Raw genomic sequence first — 20432 nt, 5'->3', positions numbered from 1 at the left:
GCGCTAATGTTCTCAAACAGCAGGTCATAAAAGTGGTGAGAAAAATATGCTGTGTCCTGAGCAGACACAGATAATCTAAAGTCACATCACACTGTGAATCTAGGATCCCAGAGCATGTCCTTAAAATCCAGACAGGTACGTGGATAAAGGCCAGACAGGTGTAAAGAGTGTGGTTGTGAGGGCGCATTAAAGCCACACAGACTCAGATAAGGATGGAAACATGTTAAAGTAGAAGCTGATAAGACTGTGTGTGATTTCTGAGGCAGATACTCTGCAAACATGAGGGCTGGAGCTGAGCGAGCAGCAGCAGAGGCAGCCGAGCAGCAGCAGAGGCAGCCGAGCAGCAGCAGAGGCAGCCGAGACGCAAATCTGTCTGCAACCGCACCGCAGGGATCTCTCACACACACACACACACACACACACACACACACACACACACACACAGGTTTGAATAAATCAAAGCGCCTCGGCTTAATTTCAGTCGATGCTGAAACTCATGAATGCGTCTGACGGCCTGAGATATCAGCTGGAGCGGCGAGATAACACCACGGTTACTTTTCCACAGCCCGGACACAAATACTGGTCTGAAAACAGAGCCTGAAAACCAGCTGGACCAGTACACGCAACCCCCTTTATGTCCCACAGCTCACGGTCAGGTGAGGGTGGGAACAGACCGACAGGTAAATCAGCGGCGTCGCCTTCACGCTCTGATGCGCTGATCGTACAACAGCATCCTGGCAGCGATGCCTCTGTGACATCATGCAGAGTGCGGCCAGAGTACAGACACCTGTACTGTAAACCCAACAACAGGCAAAGCTGTGATCGGGGAGACCTCTGCAACAGCGAGCTGGATGCTGGATGGAGCTCAGAGGAACCTGAAACACCACACGATGTTCACAACGCCAAACAACAGTAACACAGAGAAATCAGCTGCTGCCCTTTACTGTAAAATTAAAGGGAAAAGTCTGAAACAAACCTCTTCGTCTCTTTAACGTACACATTAAACACGTATGGATACTGCAGAAAGGAAGCAGGCGGTTTTATAGGCGTGGTTTTAACAGCAGGATCAGCCGTGCCGGCGCCAAATATTATGATCTGGTTGAGAGCCGGCTGCTGACGGCGAGCGGATCCAATAAATGGTCCAGAAATAAATTCATATAAACGCAGCATAGGCTGCAGAACGTTTATGGATCTGTACGAGTCAACGGACGTGAAACTAACGATAAAACTGCCGAATCGCAGCCACTCGAGTGTTTAACGCCACAGATCCACCACGCGAACCTTCACCAGCAAGCACCGGGAAGTGTCGGAGGAACTCGCCGTGTTTGCACCTCATGAGCCGGGATCTATAAGGAGACGCTTTATTACCTCTGAGAACCTTCTGCTGGAGCCACACACGACAGGCACAACATGTTCGAACTCAGCCTTTAGCTTCGTTCAGGCCACAAAGCCGACCTCCACCTGCAGCTCAGCTGATGATCAGCTGATCACTCACCTGATCCTTCTACGCTTTGGATCGGTAAATGTCAGATAAGAGGCGCTGTTTAAGGTGCTGCAGACCGCTTTGCCACCCACCTCTGGGTTATAATCATCACGGCGAGCTCTGGGACTGAACCAGACTCGTCAACATAAACACAGTTGTCCAGCAAAGCAGACCAAATTATTCTTAAGTGCTCTTGAGCAACAGGCGTCCAGCTTTCTTTGGTCATTGGCTGCCTTTTCTCTCATTTTCAGCCCAGTCCTTGTGCCCGACCATCTTCACAGGAATGTTTTGTTTGTTAAGCCTCTGAACTCTGACCTATGACTCATTCAAGCATAACAAGGCTCCTAGCTCATGAAATGAGTCAGTGTTGGGTTCTTTGTTCCCAGCAGCTGTCACACTAACACATCATTGGTTGAATCTATGACTCTGTGCATGTGAGCCGGTGCTGATGAAGATCTTGTCAAAGAAGTGTCCTTCATCAAGCCTGGAAACTATTCCTGAAGATCCTCACAGAGCTGGCAGAGAGCTGCCAATATTCACCTTTCAGAAACATACAGACTGTTTCTGTCTTATATGCTGTGTTTTCATGACTGTTGCTCCCACTGTCCTGCAATATATACAGACACGAGAGGTGGCTCAAGACTTTTGCACAGTACCATATATACGTGAACAGGATCATCGTGACCCCCGACTGTCAGCGAGAGGAATCAGAGGGGTCCCCAGACTCCACCCACCTCTGCACATGCTCCTCCTTCAACTCAGCACATCTGGAAGACAGATCACCTAAAGGCCACCAGAGGCGGTCACTGACATCATGCTGAGGTTCCACCCAGACAGGAAGGCGTGTGTGTGTGTGTGTGTGTGTGTGTGTGTGTGTGTGTGTGTAACGAGCCAGGAAAGAGAAGAATTCAGAGGTCAACACTTCCTTTGGCAAAAACATCACACACATAAATGAAACTACGCTGACCTACATTCAGGCCCCGGAGCGCCTCACCCTGAGTGGACCGACTGATTGTGGGATGTGAACAGTTCAAAAACAAACACATGCACAGATATATAATCACAAAATGCAGGTTGAGTCCTCTGGAGTCAGTTTCAGTGACAGAAGCAGACCAAAGGCATTCCTCCTCCCGCTGGAGCTGAAACTCTGCTGCCAGCCATAATTACTGAGTCCTAAACAAACACAGCTAAACATAGAGACACACACAGTGATGGAAACACTCCCTCCAAGAATAAAACACTGCTACAACCGCACAGCAGCTCTGCTCTGCTGCTGTGCAGAGTCTGATAAGCCTTCGTGCACAGCGATTAATGCGTCGCTGCTGACGGCGTGTCGAGGTGAGTTGGTGGTTCTGACGCCGCCGCCCTGCAGGGAGGAAACTCTGGGTGTGGATTTAAAGGTTCTTCGCTGTCTCTTTTGCACTCAAACATCATCACGGTGCACGGAGCTTGAGAGCATGAGAGATAAATGCAGCGTCTGCTTCTGTGAGGTGCCTTAAACCTGCGTCACAGCGGCCATCTTTTATATACAGCTATTTCTTTAAAATGGACTGAATGGCCTGCAGCAGGGTAAAAGTCGGGTTAATGCTGGACGTGAACGACTCTCACACGCAGCTCTGTCAGATACAAATGTTCACGGCTGTCGTGCACGTGTGAAAACAGTGCACGTGTAATAATCTCCACTCAGAGAGGTGCAGGAGTGATGACCTGTCCCGGGACTGAACCCCCAGCAGCTTACAGTTTCTGACTCGCCGTGAGTCTGAGAAACTTGTTCATGTCTTCGGCTCAGAACCAGCGACGTCATTGTCAGACCAATCACAGGCCACTTTGATAAAGTTAAAGCTTCATGCAGAAACTGTCGTTGACATGAACAGCCGGTTTTGTTTGTTGCTACTTGTGTCTTTGCGGTACAGAATCATATTTAACTTTTGCTGCAGAGTGGGGAAAAAAGGAACCTGTGCCACAGCCCGGGCTCGTAAAGAAGCAGCTGTTTGGAGCCACACACCTGGAAACTATTGGTGCTGAAAATCAGAAACTGGAGCTTTACTGGGAATCACTTTATATCCAAAAACACATCGGTGAGTGGTCAGCAATCATGCAGCATGCAGCAGGAAGTGACACATGCGCATGCGTGGTTCGCTGAATCATGAGAAAAGCTCCTGTTTTATTTAAAGCCTTGAAGTCTCAGTCAGGCCGACGCTCTCCGTCCCAGCTCGCACTCAGATCTTCCCCCGCTGCCAGGCCCACGTCCTCACAGATCATTAGGATGCAGCTTTTTGCTGTTTATGCCCCAAAACTTTGGAGCAGGGCAAACTTTACAGAAACCTTTAAAGACGTCGCTCTTTAATCCGCCATTAAACTCGGCTCTTATTTAATAACGAATCAGTAAATGACGTCCCGGCTTTAGGCCGCTCTCTAATGGAGCACACACAGAGCTGATGCACGTCTTCTTCGGCTTCTATCGTTTCCAAATGTGTTTCCTTTCCCTCTCTGTCCTTGATATCATTTGTATGTTTGTGATTTTCTTGTTTTTGCCACTTTAAACCTTCACTGGTGACACGCTGTGCAAATCAAATGAACCAGACTTGTTGTGAAACTACAATAAGTTGTAGGAGAGGAACAGTCGCAAAGAGGGAGAAAATATGAAGGAACAGAGCAGACTGATGATAAAATAATGACAGAAAGGGCAGAATGAAGTGAGAGAGTTTAGAAAAGGAAAAAGAAAGAAGGCAGCGGTCAGGAGGAGGCGCAGAGAGGAGAGTAAACAGTGTGAGGAGGCTGGAATGCGTTCAGAGGGAGAAGGCACGCCGGCGGCCGGCACACAAACCGACGAGAGCAAACAGCAGCGTCATTAGCACGGAGCTGCCAGCTGAGCCGTTATCTCGCAGAGGAAGAAGACGAGAGAGCAGGCGGAGGTGCGCTGGAGCAGACGGAGCTTGGCTCCTCTGGTTTGGCCTGACGGGCGGCGGGTGGAGCGACAAATGACAGGATGTTGATATTCCACACAGGAAGACGGACAAACAAAAGGTCTGCAGGATGGAGCAAGGCCACACTGGAGAGAAACAACCAGGCCAGATTCCACATGAAGCTCTGCACTGTTTACCCCCCAAACACACACACACACACACAAACACACACGCGCGCGCACACACACGCACACACACACACAAACACGCACACACACGCGCGCACACACACGCACGCACACACACGCACGCACACACACGCACAAACACACACACACACACACAAACACACACACGCGCGCACACACACGCACACACACACACAAACACACACACGCACACACACACGCACACACACGCGCGCACACAAACACACACACACAAACACACACACGCACACGCACGCACACACACACACACGCACACACGCACGCACACACAGGCTGGAAAAACATCAAAGGCAGAAACTGTGAAACTGTTCCCAGTACTCAGTCCTGTAAATTCTTTTCCATTAGGTATACTGCACTTAAACGTGACAGTATTTTATATTAAAAGCAGATCAAATGATAAATAAATAAGGACCCAGAATCTGGCTGATTCTGATGCCTCAACTTTAGCATTTTGGCCACAATCATGTTGTTTTTTAGGAGCCAAGCGACCATATTTACTCTAAACCAGCCGGTCTACCAACACCATCTGGCTTAGTCACACACACAGACAGCAGCTAATCAGTACCCAGTAACATCCCATCTAAATCCTCAAATTTCACTAAGTCAGATCTCCACCTTCTTTAACGGTCTGTTAGTACAGTGACCTCACAGCAGCCATACTACTGGTCACATGATGTCATTAAAAATGCTCCAAAAGGCTCCAACAGCACAAACACAGCCCAGAGGTCCAGTTCAGGTGAAGCTAGCAGTAGGGCTGGGCCATATCATACCGTTCACGGTAATACCGGTACAATGTTAGGCAACGATAAGAAAATGAAATATGACGATAGAATATGGGTAAAACGCGCATGCGCAGTGCCTCTGTTTTCATACGCACATGACGGAAAAAGCATGGTGGCGATGGAGAATGAGAAGGGCGAAAGCGGATCGTTGAATGAAACAGATGAACCAGAACTGGTTTGTAAAAAAACTTCAGTGGTGTGGAACTGGTTTAGCTTTCGTCCGTCAGATACACACCAAAGCATATTTTTTGGTAGAGCATGCTAGCGGGCCGTCGTTATTACCGTGTTTTTCGGAAAATAAGTTGCTCTTAAAATCCTTTGATTTTCTGAAAAATTGACAGTGCCCCTTATAATTCGTATGTATGAATTCTGGTTGTGTTTACTGACCTCGAAACGATTTTATGTGGTACACGGCGCTCAAAAATCTGTAAAAAAAATGTTTTAGTACGATTTTGCTAAGCTACGAAGCCGCACCGCTTGATGGATTGTCAGAGCGTTACGGCTATCGTAGGCAGGAGTCTCGCGGAGTGACACGTACTGTGCTTCAACATAATATTACCGTATTGTGTGTGTATAACCTCTTTTTAAGTTTTGTGGATATTCTACATGGTTATGCTGAGGATATGTCGGCCAATTTCCACTGGAAATGCCTTTTGGTTAAACTGTCAGCGAGGAATTTGCATTTGCACTGTTAAATTTTTATGTAGCTTTAATGCACATAAAAAACAGCTGCTTGTTTAAGTGAAAATGCATTGATGGGTTTTGGTTTTTTTGCACTAATAAAGTTGTGGAGTTTTAAAGTATTTTGTCTCGCGTCAATTATATCGTCAGTTATATCGTTATCGCAAATTTTCAAATATATATCGTGATAAATATTTTTGGCCATATTGCCCTGCCCTAGCTAGCAGACAGCTAGCAGCTATAGCTGTGTCACCATCCACCTGTCAGTCAGAGAGGCCACGCCCCTAATAATGCAAACTTTAAAGAGGTGATTTATAAAAACATAAAGTGGGAAATGATCCACAGAGACCAATCAGTTTGTGTATCAAGCTGTAAACATGTTTACTTCTGCTGTAAAGTTTTAACGTGGGAGTCTATGGGGACTGACTCACTGCTGCCTCTGCTGGGCGTCAGAGGAACTGCAGGTATCTGGGCCTTCCAGCCCAGGGTGTTTTATGCTTTATGCTTTTGGTCATCAAGCATAAAAAATATTATTTGGGGGATATCTGATCTCTGAAAAAAACTATTTTGTGTCAGTCGGACTTTTTCTTCTCCTGAGGAAACACACAGATGTTTCTAACAACTGTAATCATGGCTCTATTACAGCTAAGCGTCCCCGTAAGGCACGACAGAGAGCCAGCCATCAAGAACTAAAACACACACACACACACACACACACACACACACACACACACACACACACACACACACACACACACACACACACACAGAGCAATCTGAGGGGTGATTTCTGTGTGTGGTTGTCATGGAAACAAAAAGGCAAAAGGGAAGAACAAGGGCCATGTGCTGCTGGTTCAGACACCGTGTCTGATCTCTGAGACAGTGTTTACAGGAGAGACGGACGGATGGATCAGAGTCTATGTTCGGAGCCGGAGACAAGCCGAAGCGCCTGAAAGGGAGGATGGAAGGTCGGAGACGCAGGAGTGCTTCTGAGGCGACACCTGAGGTAGAAACGCAGAGGGTGGAAGCAGCCGAACAGATGGCGCTGTCTGCTGTGTGAAACCTCCAAACGCCTCCTGATGACACTCGGGGGGAGAATGGCAGGGACATCCCATGATGCTTCACACCCTCACATCTAATATTCTCTTTCAAATAACCTGAATCTCCATCTGTGATCCTCCTTCAGAGCAGAATCCAGTCAGATTAAGTGCTGCACACGTCATCAGATAGTAAAAACTAATAACAATAATCCCCTCCTGAGGCATCTGAGTGTGTTGGCTTCCTGTCTGGGTGAGGCTCATTTTTTCTAAAAAAGTCACCCCAGCAGTCCAACTCGGTCACACATAGTAACACAGCCGACGCCAGCTTTTACACCTCCCACAGCTTTACGGCTTTGCACTGACTCATTACTTCCAAGAAGAACTGTGAACATCCAGAGAACCTGTTAACAGCTACAATCAGCTGTCATCACATCACAAGCACGAGCAGGGATCGGTCACCGGCGAGGTTCCGCCTCAATGACAGCCCTCAATACCTGAACGCCGTCACAGACAGACGAGGACAGCAACAGTACGCTGGTCTGAATAAAGGATTTCTAAAGAGAGACCCAAAGATAAATAAAAGCTGCTCGAATGCTCAGTACAGCTCGTCTCAAAAGGGAGACCACCAATCATCCTGAGGATGGAGAGCTGAAGCCACAGGTGGACCAGGTGACACACAGATATTCACCTACACCTACCAAAACTTTGAGTTATAATTCTTCACATAGACCCTGTAAACAAAAGTCCATCCTTCTGCCATCTTGGCTTGAACTGAACTAAGCAGTGAGTGAGTCTGGGTTTTACTAGAGGACCGTAAACACACCACTGCAAAGGCTACATTTAAAACACAATTAAACTGTAGTAACATTGAACGTAACTGTAACGGTTTAATGCTAACAGACACTGAAGTTTGATTAATCACAGGTATAATTTTACAGGTTTCTGGCTCTCAGGTAAACACACGTGTTATCATTCAATAATACAGCTAGTATGATAAGCAGTCGTTACATTTTAAGTTGCACAGTCTAACCCAGGGGTGGGCAATCTCAGTCCACGAGGGCCGGAGTCCCTGCAGGTTTTAGATCTCACCTTGGGTCAACACACCTGAATCACATGATTAGTTCGTTACCAGGCCTCTGGAGAACTTCAGGACATGTTGAGGAGCTAATTTAGCCATTTAAATCAGCTGTGTTGGTTCGAGGACACATCTAAAACCTGCAGGGACACCGGCCCTCGTGGACTGAGATTGCCCACCCCTGGTCTAACCCTTCCATCACTGCTTTAGCTCCTCCCACTTTAACACAACCTTCACTAAACAGCAGGTGGGTGGAGCTTCTATCCACTCTCTGTGACATCACGCAGATCCAGGAGTAGAAAAAAGTGGGACAGACTGAGTGTTTGGAGCAGCCTGAGCTTTGGGCTCAGGGATTTTTAGGTTACTGTTTAACATGAAAATGAAGCAGCAGCAGACACATGACCGGAAATAACTCTGTGACATGAATGTGCAGGCATGTGTCTGACCTGAAGCTGATCCCAAACTACACCTGAACAGTCTTTTCATAAACATATTGAAACTCACAGGTGGTGCACTGATCCTCGGGTTACCACTCGTGTCCCAGCTCCTGGGGTTTTCCACCAAGACCACCCCTGCAGCTCGGAGTAAAGCCCTCACTCGTGGATACACTTTTTAATTTCTGCAGAGCTCGGTCAGGGTCACAGTGAACCTCCAGAAAACCCAGCTGTGCCCTGCGGGGTCCAGGGGTCACCACCCTGCGGCCCGTGCCGTGCAGGACTCACACCCAGCTCTCAGAGTTAGAAAGAGAGGAGAGAGGCTGGAGACGTGAGCGCAGAGGGTCTCTGGTCTCGCAGAGAACAAAGTGTGTGCACAGCCCTCGTATCTGCACATCAACACCCTGAAAGTGGCTCCACGGTGGAAGCAGACGGGAGGAGCAGCTTCCCTGATATCTGACACCAGCAGCGGCTGGCACTCAAACTCAGCCCGAGGAAGAGCAGCGGAGCGGGAGGACGTACCGTGAAGGTGAGCCGGTGAGCGTCGCCGTTATTCCCGCGGAACCAGTCTCTAAATCCCGCTGAAGCAGCTCCGCGGTGCCGCTTTGACTCCAGCCGAAGCCCCGAGCAGCTCTCCGTCTCTTCTCCCGTTTTTCTTCTCCGCTCTGGATGGAAAGCAGCGAGGGCAGAGAAGGGGCGGGGCTTCATCGGCCGGCCAATCGCCCGTCGGGATGACAACAATGCACAGCGCTGAGCCAATCGGGTCAGGCGCCCAGCTTCGAGCCGTTAGCTCATTGGCTGTCTGAGCTGAACGCTCCCTTGGTTGAAAGCAGAGGAGCTCAGTTCACTGAGAGCTGCACAACAAAGCAGAGGAAGATCAGAAAGCTCGGCAAACACTCAGAAAAGATTATAATTAGTGGAATTATGAGCTGTAATCAGGAGGAACACAAACACAGCAGGATGCAGTATCTGAGGGTCGCTACTGATTTTTGTTGATCTCAGTTAATATGTAACTGAGACCAACAGTGTGATTTTATGTAGATTTTATTTAGAGTCAAATGCATTTGTCTTTGCACTAAAACGACTGAAACAATACAAATGCATACTAATATTACTCTCGCTTTTTTAAAATCTCATCCATTTTCCAGCATCTACTCAGTCCACTGCGGTCCAGTGGACAGCACCTCCTCCAGCTGAGACACATCTTCCCTCCAGCCTGTCCCGGGTCTGCCTCATGGCCTCATTCTAACTGGACACCAGGAGTCATCACCTGCTCACCTCTACTGCTTCCACTCCATGCAGAGCATCTGAGTGTGTCACATCACCGTATAAGGATATCCTCTCTCTGTGACATGACATAGAGCCAAGAGTAGAAAAAATAAACCTTTAGAAGTTGACAGTTATGGTGTGTTTTGGTGCATGTCCACATCATGATCATGAATTATGTGATCAGCTCTGACTGATCTGATGGTCAGTGTCTCCTCTGCTCTGTGAATTCAGGAATCAGATATAACCGTGGAGACGAAGGAGGAGGAGGTGTCACCACAACAGACCTCCTCCTTCAGCTGGGTTTGAAGTCCAGGAGCTAAACACAGAGTGTCACTACTGCTGGAATCTAACCTGAAATCACTGCCTGACTAACTGGCTGTAAACTGTCTGAGGACTCTGAGGGTGAGGATTCAGAGGGCAGGATTTAATGGTGTCTGCACGTCCTTTCACATTTTCACTCATTGAGTCTGTTTCACTGACAGAGCCGCAGATAAAGGGCACAAAACAGGAACTTATCTCCTGAAAGCCGCCCTGGACTAAAAGGATTTTTTACTTAATCAGCCTAAATAAGTGTCATGAGACTGTGTGAACTATGAGGAGTAAACAGAGACCGCGGTTTAGCGCCCTCTGGTGGCGAGCACATCAACTGTTTCAGAGTCCTCGCACGTAAACAGCTGGTTTAACCTTTGGGTGGGGGGACTAATAGCCCCCCCCCCCAGCATTCCTCCAACTCAGTGAAACAGTGATAAGGTCAATCAGAAACAAGCTACACACGTGAAACTTCCTCTGCGCATGCTCAGTCAGGGTTCTCATGCCACTAACTCCTTTTCTCTGAACCAAACTCTCGGTTTCCTGAGCTCATTCACTGACTCCGTCACTCTCTGGACTCACTCACTTTAACACAGCAGCTCCTAAATGTTCCCACTCACTCCACACCGGCAGGGTCACAGTCTGAGACGCAGAGGAGGAAGACCAAAAACTATTATACAAACACAGAAGGGAAAATACACTTTATCCCACATTTGGGACATTCTTATATCATCATCGTTATTAGTATTATTGTTAGCATTAGTATTGTTGTTGTTGTTATAAATGTAAATGCCAATATTTTTTATAATTAAAGATTTATTCAAGATGTTCAGGAAAAAAAATAAGTTAACACCAGTGAAAAACTCCAACATAAAGATTGTTTTTTTTAATAAACAAGAAGAGAGGTCCGTTATGTTATTTGGATGTACGGATCTTTGTAAAGAAGCTAAGTTTCATCTTCCTCCCTCCCTGAAAAACAAAAATCTCTCGGGGCTTTTTTGCTTTTCGTTTCGACTTTAGATTCATCAAGCTGCTCAAAATAACACCGGAAATAGGAGCGGTGGACGCCACATTCAAATTAGAGAGTTGCCTTTTATGCACCTAATTCAAAAACTGTAAAAATACATGAGAACAATACCCAAAGAAAAAACGTATAGACTCGCAGATGATGATTACTTGGAAATATTGTTATTTATAATGAAAAAATTAAGAAATTTGTGATGTGAAAACTTGAGAGATGTGCGCTATCACCAGTCTCACAAGCACAAGGACCCTGAAGTGATTCTAAATCAAGTTTTGCCACTCCACGGTCAGTTACACAGTTTCTGTTGCTGTTATGCCACAGTGACACATCTCAGATCTGATGAAAAAGGGCGAAAGTATGCCGAGTTTCCCCACAGAGGCAATGGTTTTCTTTTTTAAGCTTCAGGAGATTTTATTTTGAAAAATACATAACCGGATGTTGCGCTCGTCGGTTGATGGCAGCTTGACTCCTGCCTTCATCTCCGGTGAGGACACACAGGTAACCGCTCCAGGTGTTTAAGCGACGGCTACCTCACTGTTAACGCTCCGGGCGGATTCAAACTGATTAGGTGGGGTATGGTTATTAGCTTGAATGCGAAGCTTTGACGAGAACCGGGAAACATTTGGTATTTGGCGAAGTAAAGTTTGTACAGTACTGTTAGCAGGCAGGGTTAGCTACAGTCTGGCTGCTAGCTCAGGTTAGCCGTGCTAACAGCAGTAAACTAATGTTGGCTTTAATTTCCAAAGGCGCGTTACATTTCCGCGCGGTGTTTGTCACTTGCGCTCTTTAATCCAAAAGGTGACACCTGACACGTGAGGGATACACTTATTCACAGGAAGACAGAATCAGATGCTAGTTTAGCAGAGCAGCTAGCCTGAGCAGGATGCTGTCCGCGCCGATGGACGTCACACAAGACTCGCCTTAAATTCGGTCCGGGTTAGGGTTACAGTGCTGATCCGGACCGACATGCAGCTGATAATAAATCTTTTTAGGCGGCTCTTAATGCCCAAGGGTGCCTCCTTTAATCCGGCTGTAGTGTTATACTTGAATTAACCCGTTAATGTCTTGTTTTCTAGACTTTGGTGAAGTTGGTTAGCTTACAGTGTTTACTGTAAACACGTTAGCCGAGCGGAGAGAAACGGGAGCTATCCCCACACACCGGACATCAAGCTCGGCAGGTAGGCTGGTAAGGTGATGCTCTGTGGTTCTTTAGCGGGACTCTCAAAGTTTTTTATCGTCGGTTTTAGCAGAACAGCTAACGCTGTATCTGCCAGTGTTTCAGCTCTAGCTGAGCGGCTGCAGCATGTTTGCGCAGGAAAGTCCGCTCTGATGGTAGGAGAGAGGCTGAAGGTGTGACACACAGGTTCACCTGCACGTTCACGCGGTCAGCTCGCACTCTGTGACTCGGGCAGTTAGAAGCTAACTGCTCATTTCTGCTGTAAAGCAGTTAGCTGGTTAGGCTAGCCTGCTAGCCCGGGGTAAACTTCCGTGAGTTTGTGCCGCTGAAACACGTTATAAAGTCCATTTTAGAGATTTTTAAGCTTCTTAAAGTATTCCACCGAACGTTTTCAGGGCGTCTAAACTATCAGCTGCTACTTTTAGTGGAAAGATGCTAACGAACTGGTCTGTTTGTAGGCCTGAGTGTAAGTTTTATTCAGCGTGTGTGTGCACTAAACTCGGACTGTTACCGTCGTGCGTACAGGGTCAGCCTGCTGCTGCACACACGTGTTTTACTGTGAACACAGTCCTGGTGTCTTTGTGGAGAAGCACGAGCTCCTCATCCTCTTCATCCCGTTCAAGCCATCAGGCTGCAGCCGAGCTGAAAGTCTGAGCTTATTTCACGCAGTTAGGGTTTATTCCACGAGAAAGACTTATTGTAAAAGTTGTATTGTTGACACTGACAGCAGCTGTGGCTGATCTCTGTTATAACAACACTTTAAATGAGGAGAAGGATTTAGGACAGAGCACCAACAGAGGTCCATAAACACCTGGAACACCAGTTAATGCTTAAACAGAGTGTGTGGTAAGTGATGTGCATTTACCCGAGTGGAACAACAGCAGTGGGTTTAATCACACAGTCAGAGAGGATCAACCCTGTCTGAGAATAAGTCACAACCTGCTGTTGTACACCTGAGGCAGGTGAACTGAGGGGTTTGAGGTCACTGTCAGTCGTTGTCAGCAGGAAGGCGACGCTCACCGCCCAGAGTTTTTCACAATATTTGGAGTGATGTCGACGTGGATTTAGTGTTTATTCTTCGTCAGTGCTAAATCTTTCTCACCTGTTTGATATTGTGAATAAGATGAAACTATATTTCCTAATTTGAAGCAGACCTGAATGGAAATAAATGTCAGACTTGGCCAGAATTAGAGACATGAGAACATGTATAACTCCACTGTATCCACCCACCACTCTGACCTCTTCAGTAAACCCAACTGCAGATTTGAGGGTCAGATAATTGGTTTTATGTCTCCATGCTTTGACTTTCATCATGTGGTAATCTTTGCTCTGACCTTCAGCTCGTGACCGACGCTGATGGAGACTTCGGGAGTTTGTGAGCTCGATGTGGTGACGAGACGAATCGTAGGTGGCAACGATTCCCCGCCCGACCTGGACAGCCCGTCTCAGGTGAGCGTGGACAGCTCGTCGTTTGTGCTGCTGCTTGTTCATGTCTGTTTAGTGACCTGTGGGAGGTTTCTGTGTTTCCCTCAGAGTTGGACTGTCAGACAAATAATCTCACGTGTTCTTGGTGACAGTATAATCAGCTGATTCTACACTGAGTGGACGAAATTCATCTCCCCCGTGTTGTCCTGCAGCTGGTAGTCCTTGTTCTCCACCTGCTGCAGATTCTGAGTTCAGACCAGAACAAAGATTACCACCAGCTGCAGTCCAGCACAGAGGGGCGGAGTCTGCACAGAGCGAGATCTCTGTGAGAGAACCTGTTTAAAGGATAACTGTCTAATAGATGGATGTGTTTTGTCAGGAGGAGGTGTCTGAGTTTGGTTTGGGGCTCTCCTGCACCAATGAGGAGAGGGGGGAGACTCCAGGCCGAGAGGACAGTCCCAGCGACCTGGTGGAGGCGGAGCTCGATGCCGGCGGAGATGCGAAGAACAGAGAGGACAAAGCTTTTGGTACGAGAAGAACTTTAGAAGCACCGAACAGCCGGGATGCGTTTCTCACCTCAGGAATCACATTTAAATATTTACATACAAAAATAAAAACGTAATAAAACCAACACGGAGCGTGTGAAGCTTCACGTGTGTCTGACAGCAGTAACACAGATACTGTTACACATATTTAGACTCGAATAAGAATCATTCAGCTGTGATTAGACTGCTCTCTTTGTTTAGACCAGAGAAATGGAAGTTTTACCAAACAGGACATTTTTGTGTTAAAGCTTTTATATTCTCGTGTCACCTGATGTCAGTCTCTTCCTCGTTGGTCCGGTTTGTTCAGTTTCGTTCTTCCGTGTGGTTTCAGGGAAGGAGGTGGTTCTTCTGATGCAGGCGCTGAATGCTCTCGCCACTCCTGAGGAGAAGCTGGCCGCTCTGTGCAAGAAATACGCCGACCTGGTGAGCCGCAAATCCGACACACCGACACTGAGCAGATACTCCCACCACCTGGGAGCAGGTGACAGGAAGCACCGTCGGCCAGAAAATGTGGAAACTCTGTCACCATGTGGTGCTGGTCTGGTTTTCTCAGTGTGAGCTGGAACACGTGCTCGTTCGCTCCGTTTCACAGACATCACGAGCAGCAGATTGATTCAGATTTACCGACACGGTGAACACGCTCTCAGCTCCTCCGTGAGTCGTGGTCACGGCCGATCATTTCCCGCTCTGACAGAAGCGATCGTGGTAGTTTGGTTAGAGTTCAGCAGAGCTCTGTGGGTGGATCAGTGGACACCCACAGAGTAATAATCAGCAGAAGCTCAGTGTGAACAACAGTAATGTTTGAAAATAATCACAAAGCTTCAGTTTGTGTTTTTGGAGCCACAGAAGTAAATGAATCCAACAAGCTGGGCATCTGGAAAAAGTCTGGAGATGTTTCGCGCTCCAGATTTCACGTCACCATCTTACACAAAGGTGACCTTAGACCTCAGGAAGCTCTCACAGATTTGGACATGAAGAAGAATAAAGTACGAGGAGATTGTCAGATTCTGGCATGAAGCCTGGTTTGACTGTGACTCAGATACGACTGGTGAGATGTTTCTGAGTGATACTTGAACGGCTTAGAGATGTAGCATCAAGAAGCCTGATCTGAAAGGGGACATGTTTGTTCTAAGCCTCCACACACACCACGCTGCCGTCAGCTTCCTGTTTGTTTCCATAAACATAAAAATGACCCAGTTTGTTCTGTTGTTGCTGTCTTTCAGCTGGAGGAGAGCCGCTGCATGCAGAAGCAGCTGAAGGCCCTGCAGAAGAAGCAGTCTCAAATCGTGAAGGAGAAGGTGCACCTGCAGGGGGAGCACAGCAAGGCCATCCTGGCCCGCAGCAAGCTGGAGAGTCTCTGCCGGGAGCTGCAGAGACACAACAAGACCCTGAAGGTAGTTCAGCCGCCACAAACACCCGATGAGGACCATTTTACGTTTGTGCAGGTGTCACTCCTCCCCTTAACCCCGCAGGAGGAGAACGCCCAGCGGTCCAGGGAGTACGACGAGCAGCGGAAGGAGGCCATGCTGCACTTCCAGATGACCCTGAGCGACATCGAGGTGCAGATGGAGCAGCACAGCGCCCACAACACCAAGCTGAGGCAGGAGAACATGGAGCTGGCCGAGAAGCTCAAGAAGCTCATCGAGCAGTACGAGCTCCGAGAGGAGGTGAGTTTAGGTCCCGCCCGCCGTCCAATCAGAACAGTCTGTTTCTGCTCATGAAGTCGGCGCTGGTTGTTATGAAGAGGATTAATGCTGCCATTAAAAAGGCAGAAACGCATTCTGGGTGTCACAACACAGACTCGGCCTGGTTGTGACACTCTGTCTGCACCTGTGATGTCACAGCTGCTTCTCAGAGTGGACACACTGACAACTTCTGCAGCTGGTGATCCTGGTACTGCTCATTAACCTGCTGCAGGTTCTGGTTGGAGTAACCCTCATCGCCAGCTCCAGACTCTGGCCACAACACACGTGGTCAAATAAATTGATCGTGGAAGATGTTTTAAACTTAAAAACAAAGCAGTCGCTTCATCTCCCAAAAATGGAAAATATGTTGCCTCCTGTCATGGACGAAGGTCCTTTAAGACATCTTAGATACACATTTAAAGGCCTTACAGACAATTACAGTCTTAAATCTACTCTTCTAGTCATATCGCAGTGAGACAATACTGAGGATTTCGTCGCCTCGGCACATTCAGATAACTCGCTGTGACAGCGTCCTGCACACCGAGGAGAAACATAACCAGGACCTGAAAAGCTTGGCTGGGATTAAAGCGCAGCAAGAAAAACGTTGATTTTGTAGTAATCTTTACAGTCACTCAGGTCCTGCTGGAAACGTGATTTCTGTTGTTTCTCTGCAGCACATCGACAAAGTGTTCAAGCACAAGGAGCTGCAGCAGCAGCTGATGGACGCCAAGCTGCAGAGAATCACCGAGATGATGAAGGAAGTGGAGGAGAAGCAGCAGCGTGAGAGAGACTTTGTGAGGATCTCAGTTTGTTCTGGTTTTTATCGCAGCTGTAAATGAGCTCAAGTGTCTGAGAGACTGTGTCTGTGCCGCTGCAGCTGCTGAAGGACGCCACCGAGTCCAGACGCAAGTGTGAGCTGATGAAGGAGCAGGAAACCCAGCTGAAGCAGCAGGTACACACACACACACACACACACACACACAGGTCAGCTGGATGGTCTCCATCACTCACTGCTCTCGTCTCTCAGCTCTCTCTGTACATGGACAAGTTCGAGGAGTTCCAGAGCACTCTGGCTAAAAGCAACGAGGTCTTCACCACCTTCAGACAAGAGATGGAGAAGGTGAGTCACCTGCGTGTCAGCGTGCGGTTACCTGCTCACCTGTCTGTGTTTCTAAACTCTCTCTGTGTGCCTGCAGATGACCAAGAAGATCAAGAAGCTGGAGAAGGAAACGACCCAGTGGAGGACCAAATGGGAGAGTAACAACCAGGCGCTGCTGCAGATGGCAGAGGAGGTGATTCTTCTTCATGGGCTCTGTTTTGTTTTTCTCGAAACGTTTAAAGTGACCGATGTTGATCTAAAATGAAGACAGAGGCACGTTTTTGGCCTCTGATGTTTCAGACACGCACTTTAGAAATGCAGGAGCAGACGTAGGAGAGCCAGACTGATTGGTGTCTCGCAAATCAAGTGTTCAGCACCGTCACAGCCTTTAAAACATAAAGGACCAACGCTCGAGTGCACTCATCTGAACTCGGGGGCTGAAAGAAGCAGCCATGCTGAAGTGCCAAAAGCTGCAGTTCCTCTGATGTCCAGCAGAGGCAGCAATGAGTCAGTCCCCATAGACTCCCATGTTAGAACTTTCCAGCAGAAATAAGCATGTTTACAGCCTGATATGCACAACTGTTTGGTCTCTGTGGATCATTTCCTCCTTTATTACACCTGTACAGTGGAGGATGTTCCTATAACACGCCTGGATAAAAGTTTGTTTTATTAGGGGTGTGGCCTTCTTTCTTTTACTTGAGAGCCAGTTGTCGATCACACACACACTCTGCTAACTGTTTGGCTACTCGTAGTGAATTATAATGGCTCTTTTGTTTAGGGGAGTTTTCTGTAATTGGACATCCTTTAGTTGAACACCTCTGATCCTGACCAGGCTCTGATCTCTGGCCTCTGAAAACCAGCATGATGGTGGTCAGAATGCCAGTGTCGAGACCCGACGTGGTGATGTCACAGGAGCTTCATCCATCTGATTCTTCCTCCTACATGAAACTGGACCTGACTGAATGTTGTTGTTTTGCAGAAAACGCTGCGTGACGGTCACTTCAAGGCTCTGCAGGGGAAGCTGGAGCTGCTGGAGAGGCTGTGCAGAGCTCTGCAGAAGGAGAGGAACGACCTGAATAACCGACTCAGCCTCCTCCAGGAGCAGGGAGACAAAGGGAGCACCACACCTCCTCAGGCCAAGCCACGAGAGCCTTCGGCCGAGGATGAAAAGGACGAGGAGGATTCGGCGCAGGGTGACGGGCCGGAGACGGCGGACGTTCAGGAAGCTCCCAGACCACCTGAAACGGACCCGACGGCGTCTCTTGGTGACAGCGAGCCTGCAGAGACGGCGAGCGCACCGCAGGACTGAGCTCACCTCGCAGCCTGCGTGGAGGTGAGGGGGCGTGGTGGGAGGGGCTTCACGCAGCTCCAGCCTAGTTCCACAACTAGCCAGAAAACCACCTTCAGTGGAGATGGAGCTCTTTTTTAACATAGACCTCCTCAGATTTCTACACAGAAGCTGAAGCCGTGTCTCTTTGTGTGATAAATGATTGTATCAGATTCTCTAAAACGTGGCCCACGGTAACGATCGGCACTTCTTCATACTCCCCGTTTCTACTCGAATTTATTTTCATAGGGAACCTCCAGGCGGGCCTTCGATTTCTCTCCTCACACGTCCGAGTATGACTTTGATTTGAGTCGGACACGCTGTCGAGTGTCTGAGAAAATGGGACCGGGGTCAGAGGTCATCTGACCGACCACAGGGGCGGGAAATGGCAGAACCTCGCAGTGTAGTTGGTTCTAAGTGTTTCCAGCAGATTGAGTCTGTCTGCTGCAGCCGCGCTTTTCAGTAAGTCTTAAATTTTATTAATGATGAATAAGTCTGTGGATGTCTCCTCCACCATGATCCAGCCCTCCACCTGCTGCACGTTCAGGTTAGAGGAAACTTTCAGAGGACAGTCAGCGACACTGCTCCACGCTGCAGCTCTGATCATGTTTAAACGAATGTTTAGAGAAATAATCAAAATGATTCAATTTGAACTTTATTGAAATGTAAGAGCTTCGGTCCGATCACACATAAATGTTTTTTGGTTTTCATAAACAAAACTGGCGATAACAGGAAGTGACTGTAGTTTAACCTCACGTCGTTAATGTCACGCAGCTGCCATCGGGACGCAGCGGGATCGTTTTTGAACCTGCTGATAGGCGCTGAGTCGGCATGACGACAGCCTCTGTCAATTAAAAAAAAACAAAAACAAATACAAACCATGAGTTTTGGGCGTTGTTTGCTGCCCCCCTGTGGTCAACCAGTGTCATTTCCTCTCCTTTGAACCCGTTCAACACGTTTCTGGGGATCATGCATGTTTTGTGTTGAGGAGCGTGCACGTGTGAGGAAGAGTCGAAGGCCTTCGTCCTCTGAAAAGTGATTTCATGTAAATTATGTTTGGAAATGATGATGGGCTCTGTGATCTTTATACTGGAAGAAAAGCTGAATGTGATTTTTCTTTTTTTAATGAATCTGAATAAAAAAAAAAAAAAAAAATTGTGGGTTTCTGTCAGTGATGCATATTATTAGGAACACCTGGGTCTGTGTCTTGTTCAGGAAAATCTCAGCAGGGGTCAAATCCCGCTCCGGGTCATTCTGTGGGGATTAAGTCATCAAAAGCAAGAAATTGTCACAAACATTCATCTCTCTTCACCTTTTCATCATTTATCAGTTTTCTTTGACCAGGTCGTTAAAGTGGATCTATTTTGTTTCTATTCTTGGACTCTACCAGACCAGCTTTGCATGATTCAAAATAATCCTTCTGTATATCATACCTGGCCTCACTGCTGCTGAAACAGGCTGGTTTAGCCCCTCCCACTTTAAGACAGCATTCTGATTGGCTGCTTCTTGAAAAACAGGGCACCACCTCTCTGTGACATCATCCAGATTCAAGAGTAGAAAAAACTGAAACTGTGTTTAGAGCAGCTGAGCTTTAACATGAAGGACACGACACAGGAACAGGAAATACACAACAGGAAGTGAGCAGAAGCAGGATAGGTCCACTTTAACTCGGGGTCACCCTCGATGGTCCCGCTGACGTGTCGACCGTGTTTCCGAGTGTCTCCGGCGTCGGATGAGGCTCTCGGCTTTTTGATGTGCTGTCGTTTAAAAAACGCTCTAGCTGCTTTCAGCGCTGTTCTCCTGCTGCACATCTGTAATTCAAATCACACAGCAGCGCCCGAATGACTGAGGAAGTTTGATCCGTTTTCATCTTTTTCCTGTCAGGTGATGGTGTCTGTCTCCGCCCACCACAAAACCTCAGCACGACCTTTTATCGAGAAC

At 47.7% G+C, this 20432-nt stretch overlaps 2 protein-coding genes across 5 annotated transcripts in view; one reads left to right on the top strand and one right to left on the bottom strand.

The window, feature by feature from the left end:
• The window catches only part of ccdc102a (coiled-coil domain containing 102A), a 54914-nt gene extending 45623 nt beyond the window's left edge, over nucleotides 1–9291 (bottom strand). Inside the window, exon 1 of one of the 2 annotated variants that reach the window (XM_063481122.1) lies at nucleotides 9154–9291. The gene's annotated coding sequence lies outside the window, so the exon portion shown is untranslated. Of the gene's footprint in view, nucleotides 1–8701; nucleotides 8792–9153 lie in introns of those variants that run through there. The other variant, XM_063481139.1, reaches the window with a different exon arrangement.
• A 2383-nt stretch (nucleotides 9292–11674) lies between these two features.
• txlng (taxilin gamma) lies at nucleotides 11675–20390 on the top strand. Of its 3 annotated transcripts, none has more exons than XM_063481091.1 (11): nucleotides 11675–11731; nucleotides 13751–13859; nucleotides 14215–14362; nucleotides 14712–14803; nucleotides 15604–15774; nucleotides 15853–16047; nucleotides 16740–16859; nucleotides 16943–17017; nucleotides 17093–17185; nucleotides 17262–17357; nucleotides 18144–20390. In XM_063481091.1, the coding sequence occupies exons 2-11, from the start codon at nucleotides 13767–13769 to the stop codon at nucleotides 18471–18473; spliced, it is 1413 nt and encodes a 470-aa protein (XP_063337161.1). In that variant the 5' UTR covers nucleotides 11675–11731; nucleotides 13751–13766; the 3' UTR covers nucleotides 18474–20390. The 3 variants fall into 3 exon arrangements, with proteins under 3 accessions (XP_063337161.1, XP_063337170.1, XP_063337152.1); XM_063481100.1 differs by having other exon boundaries at nucleotides 11692–11801; XM_063481082.2 differs by lacking the exon at nucleotides 11675–11731 and adding an exon at nucleotides 11855–12411.
• Nucleotides 20391–20432: the final 42 nt, after the last annotated feature.

The sequence above is a fragment of the Pelmatolapia mariae genome, linkage group LG1 (genome assembly GCF_036321145.2).
Source record: "Pelmatolapia mariae isolate MD_Pm_ZW linkage group LG1, Pm_UMD_F_2, whole genome shotgun sequence".
Lineage (NCBI taxonomy): Eukaryota > Metazoa > Chordata > Actinopteri > Cichliformes > Cichlidae > Pelmatolapia > Pelmatolapia mariae.
Note: the sequence above shows the minus strand (reverse complement) of the source record. Positions and strands in the feature narration are given on the sequence as shown.

Bases quoted from the DNA above. Each gene is read 5' to 3' on its own strand.
- txlng (XM_063481091.1), top strand. From the start codon at position 13,767: ATGGAGACTTCGGGAGTTTGTGAGCTCGATGTGGTGACGAGACGAATC. The intron at 14,804-15,603 runs GTGAGCCGCAAA...GCTGTCTTTCAG, and splicing joins GCAAGAAATACGCCGACCTG to CTGGAGGAGAGCCGCTGCAT. The intron at 17,018-17,092 runs GTACACACACAC...CTCGTCTCTCAG, and splicing joins AAACCCAGCTGAAGCAGCAG to CTCTCTCTGTACATGGACAA.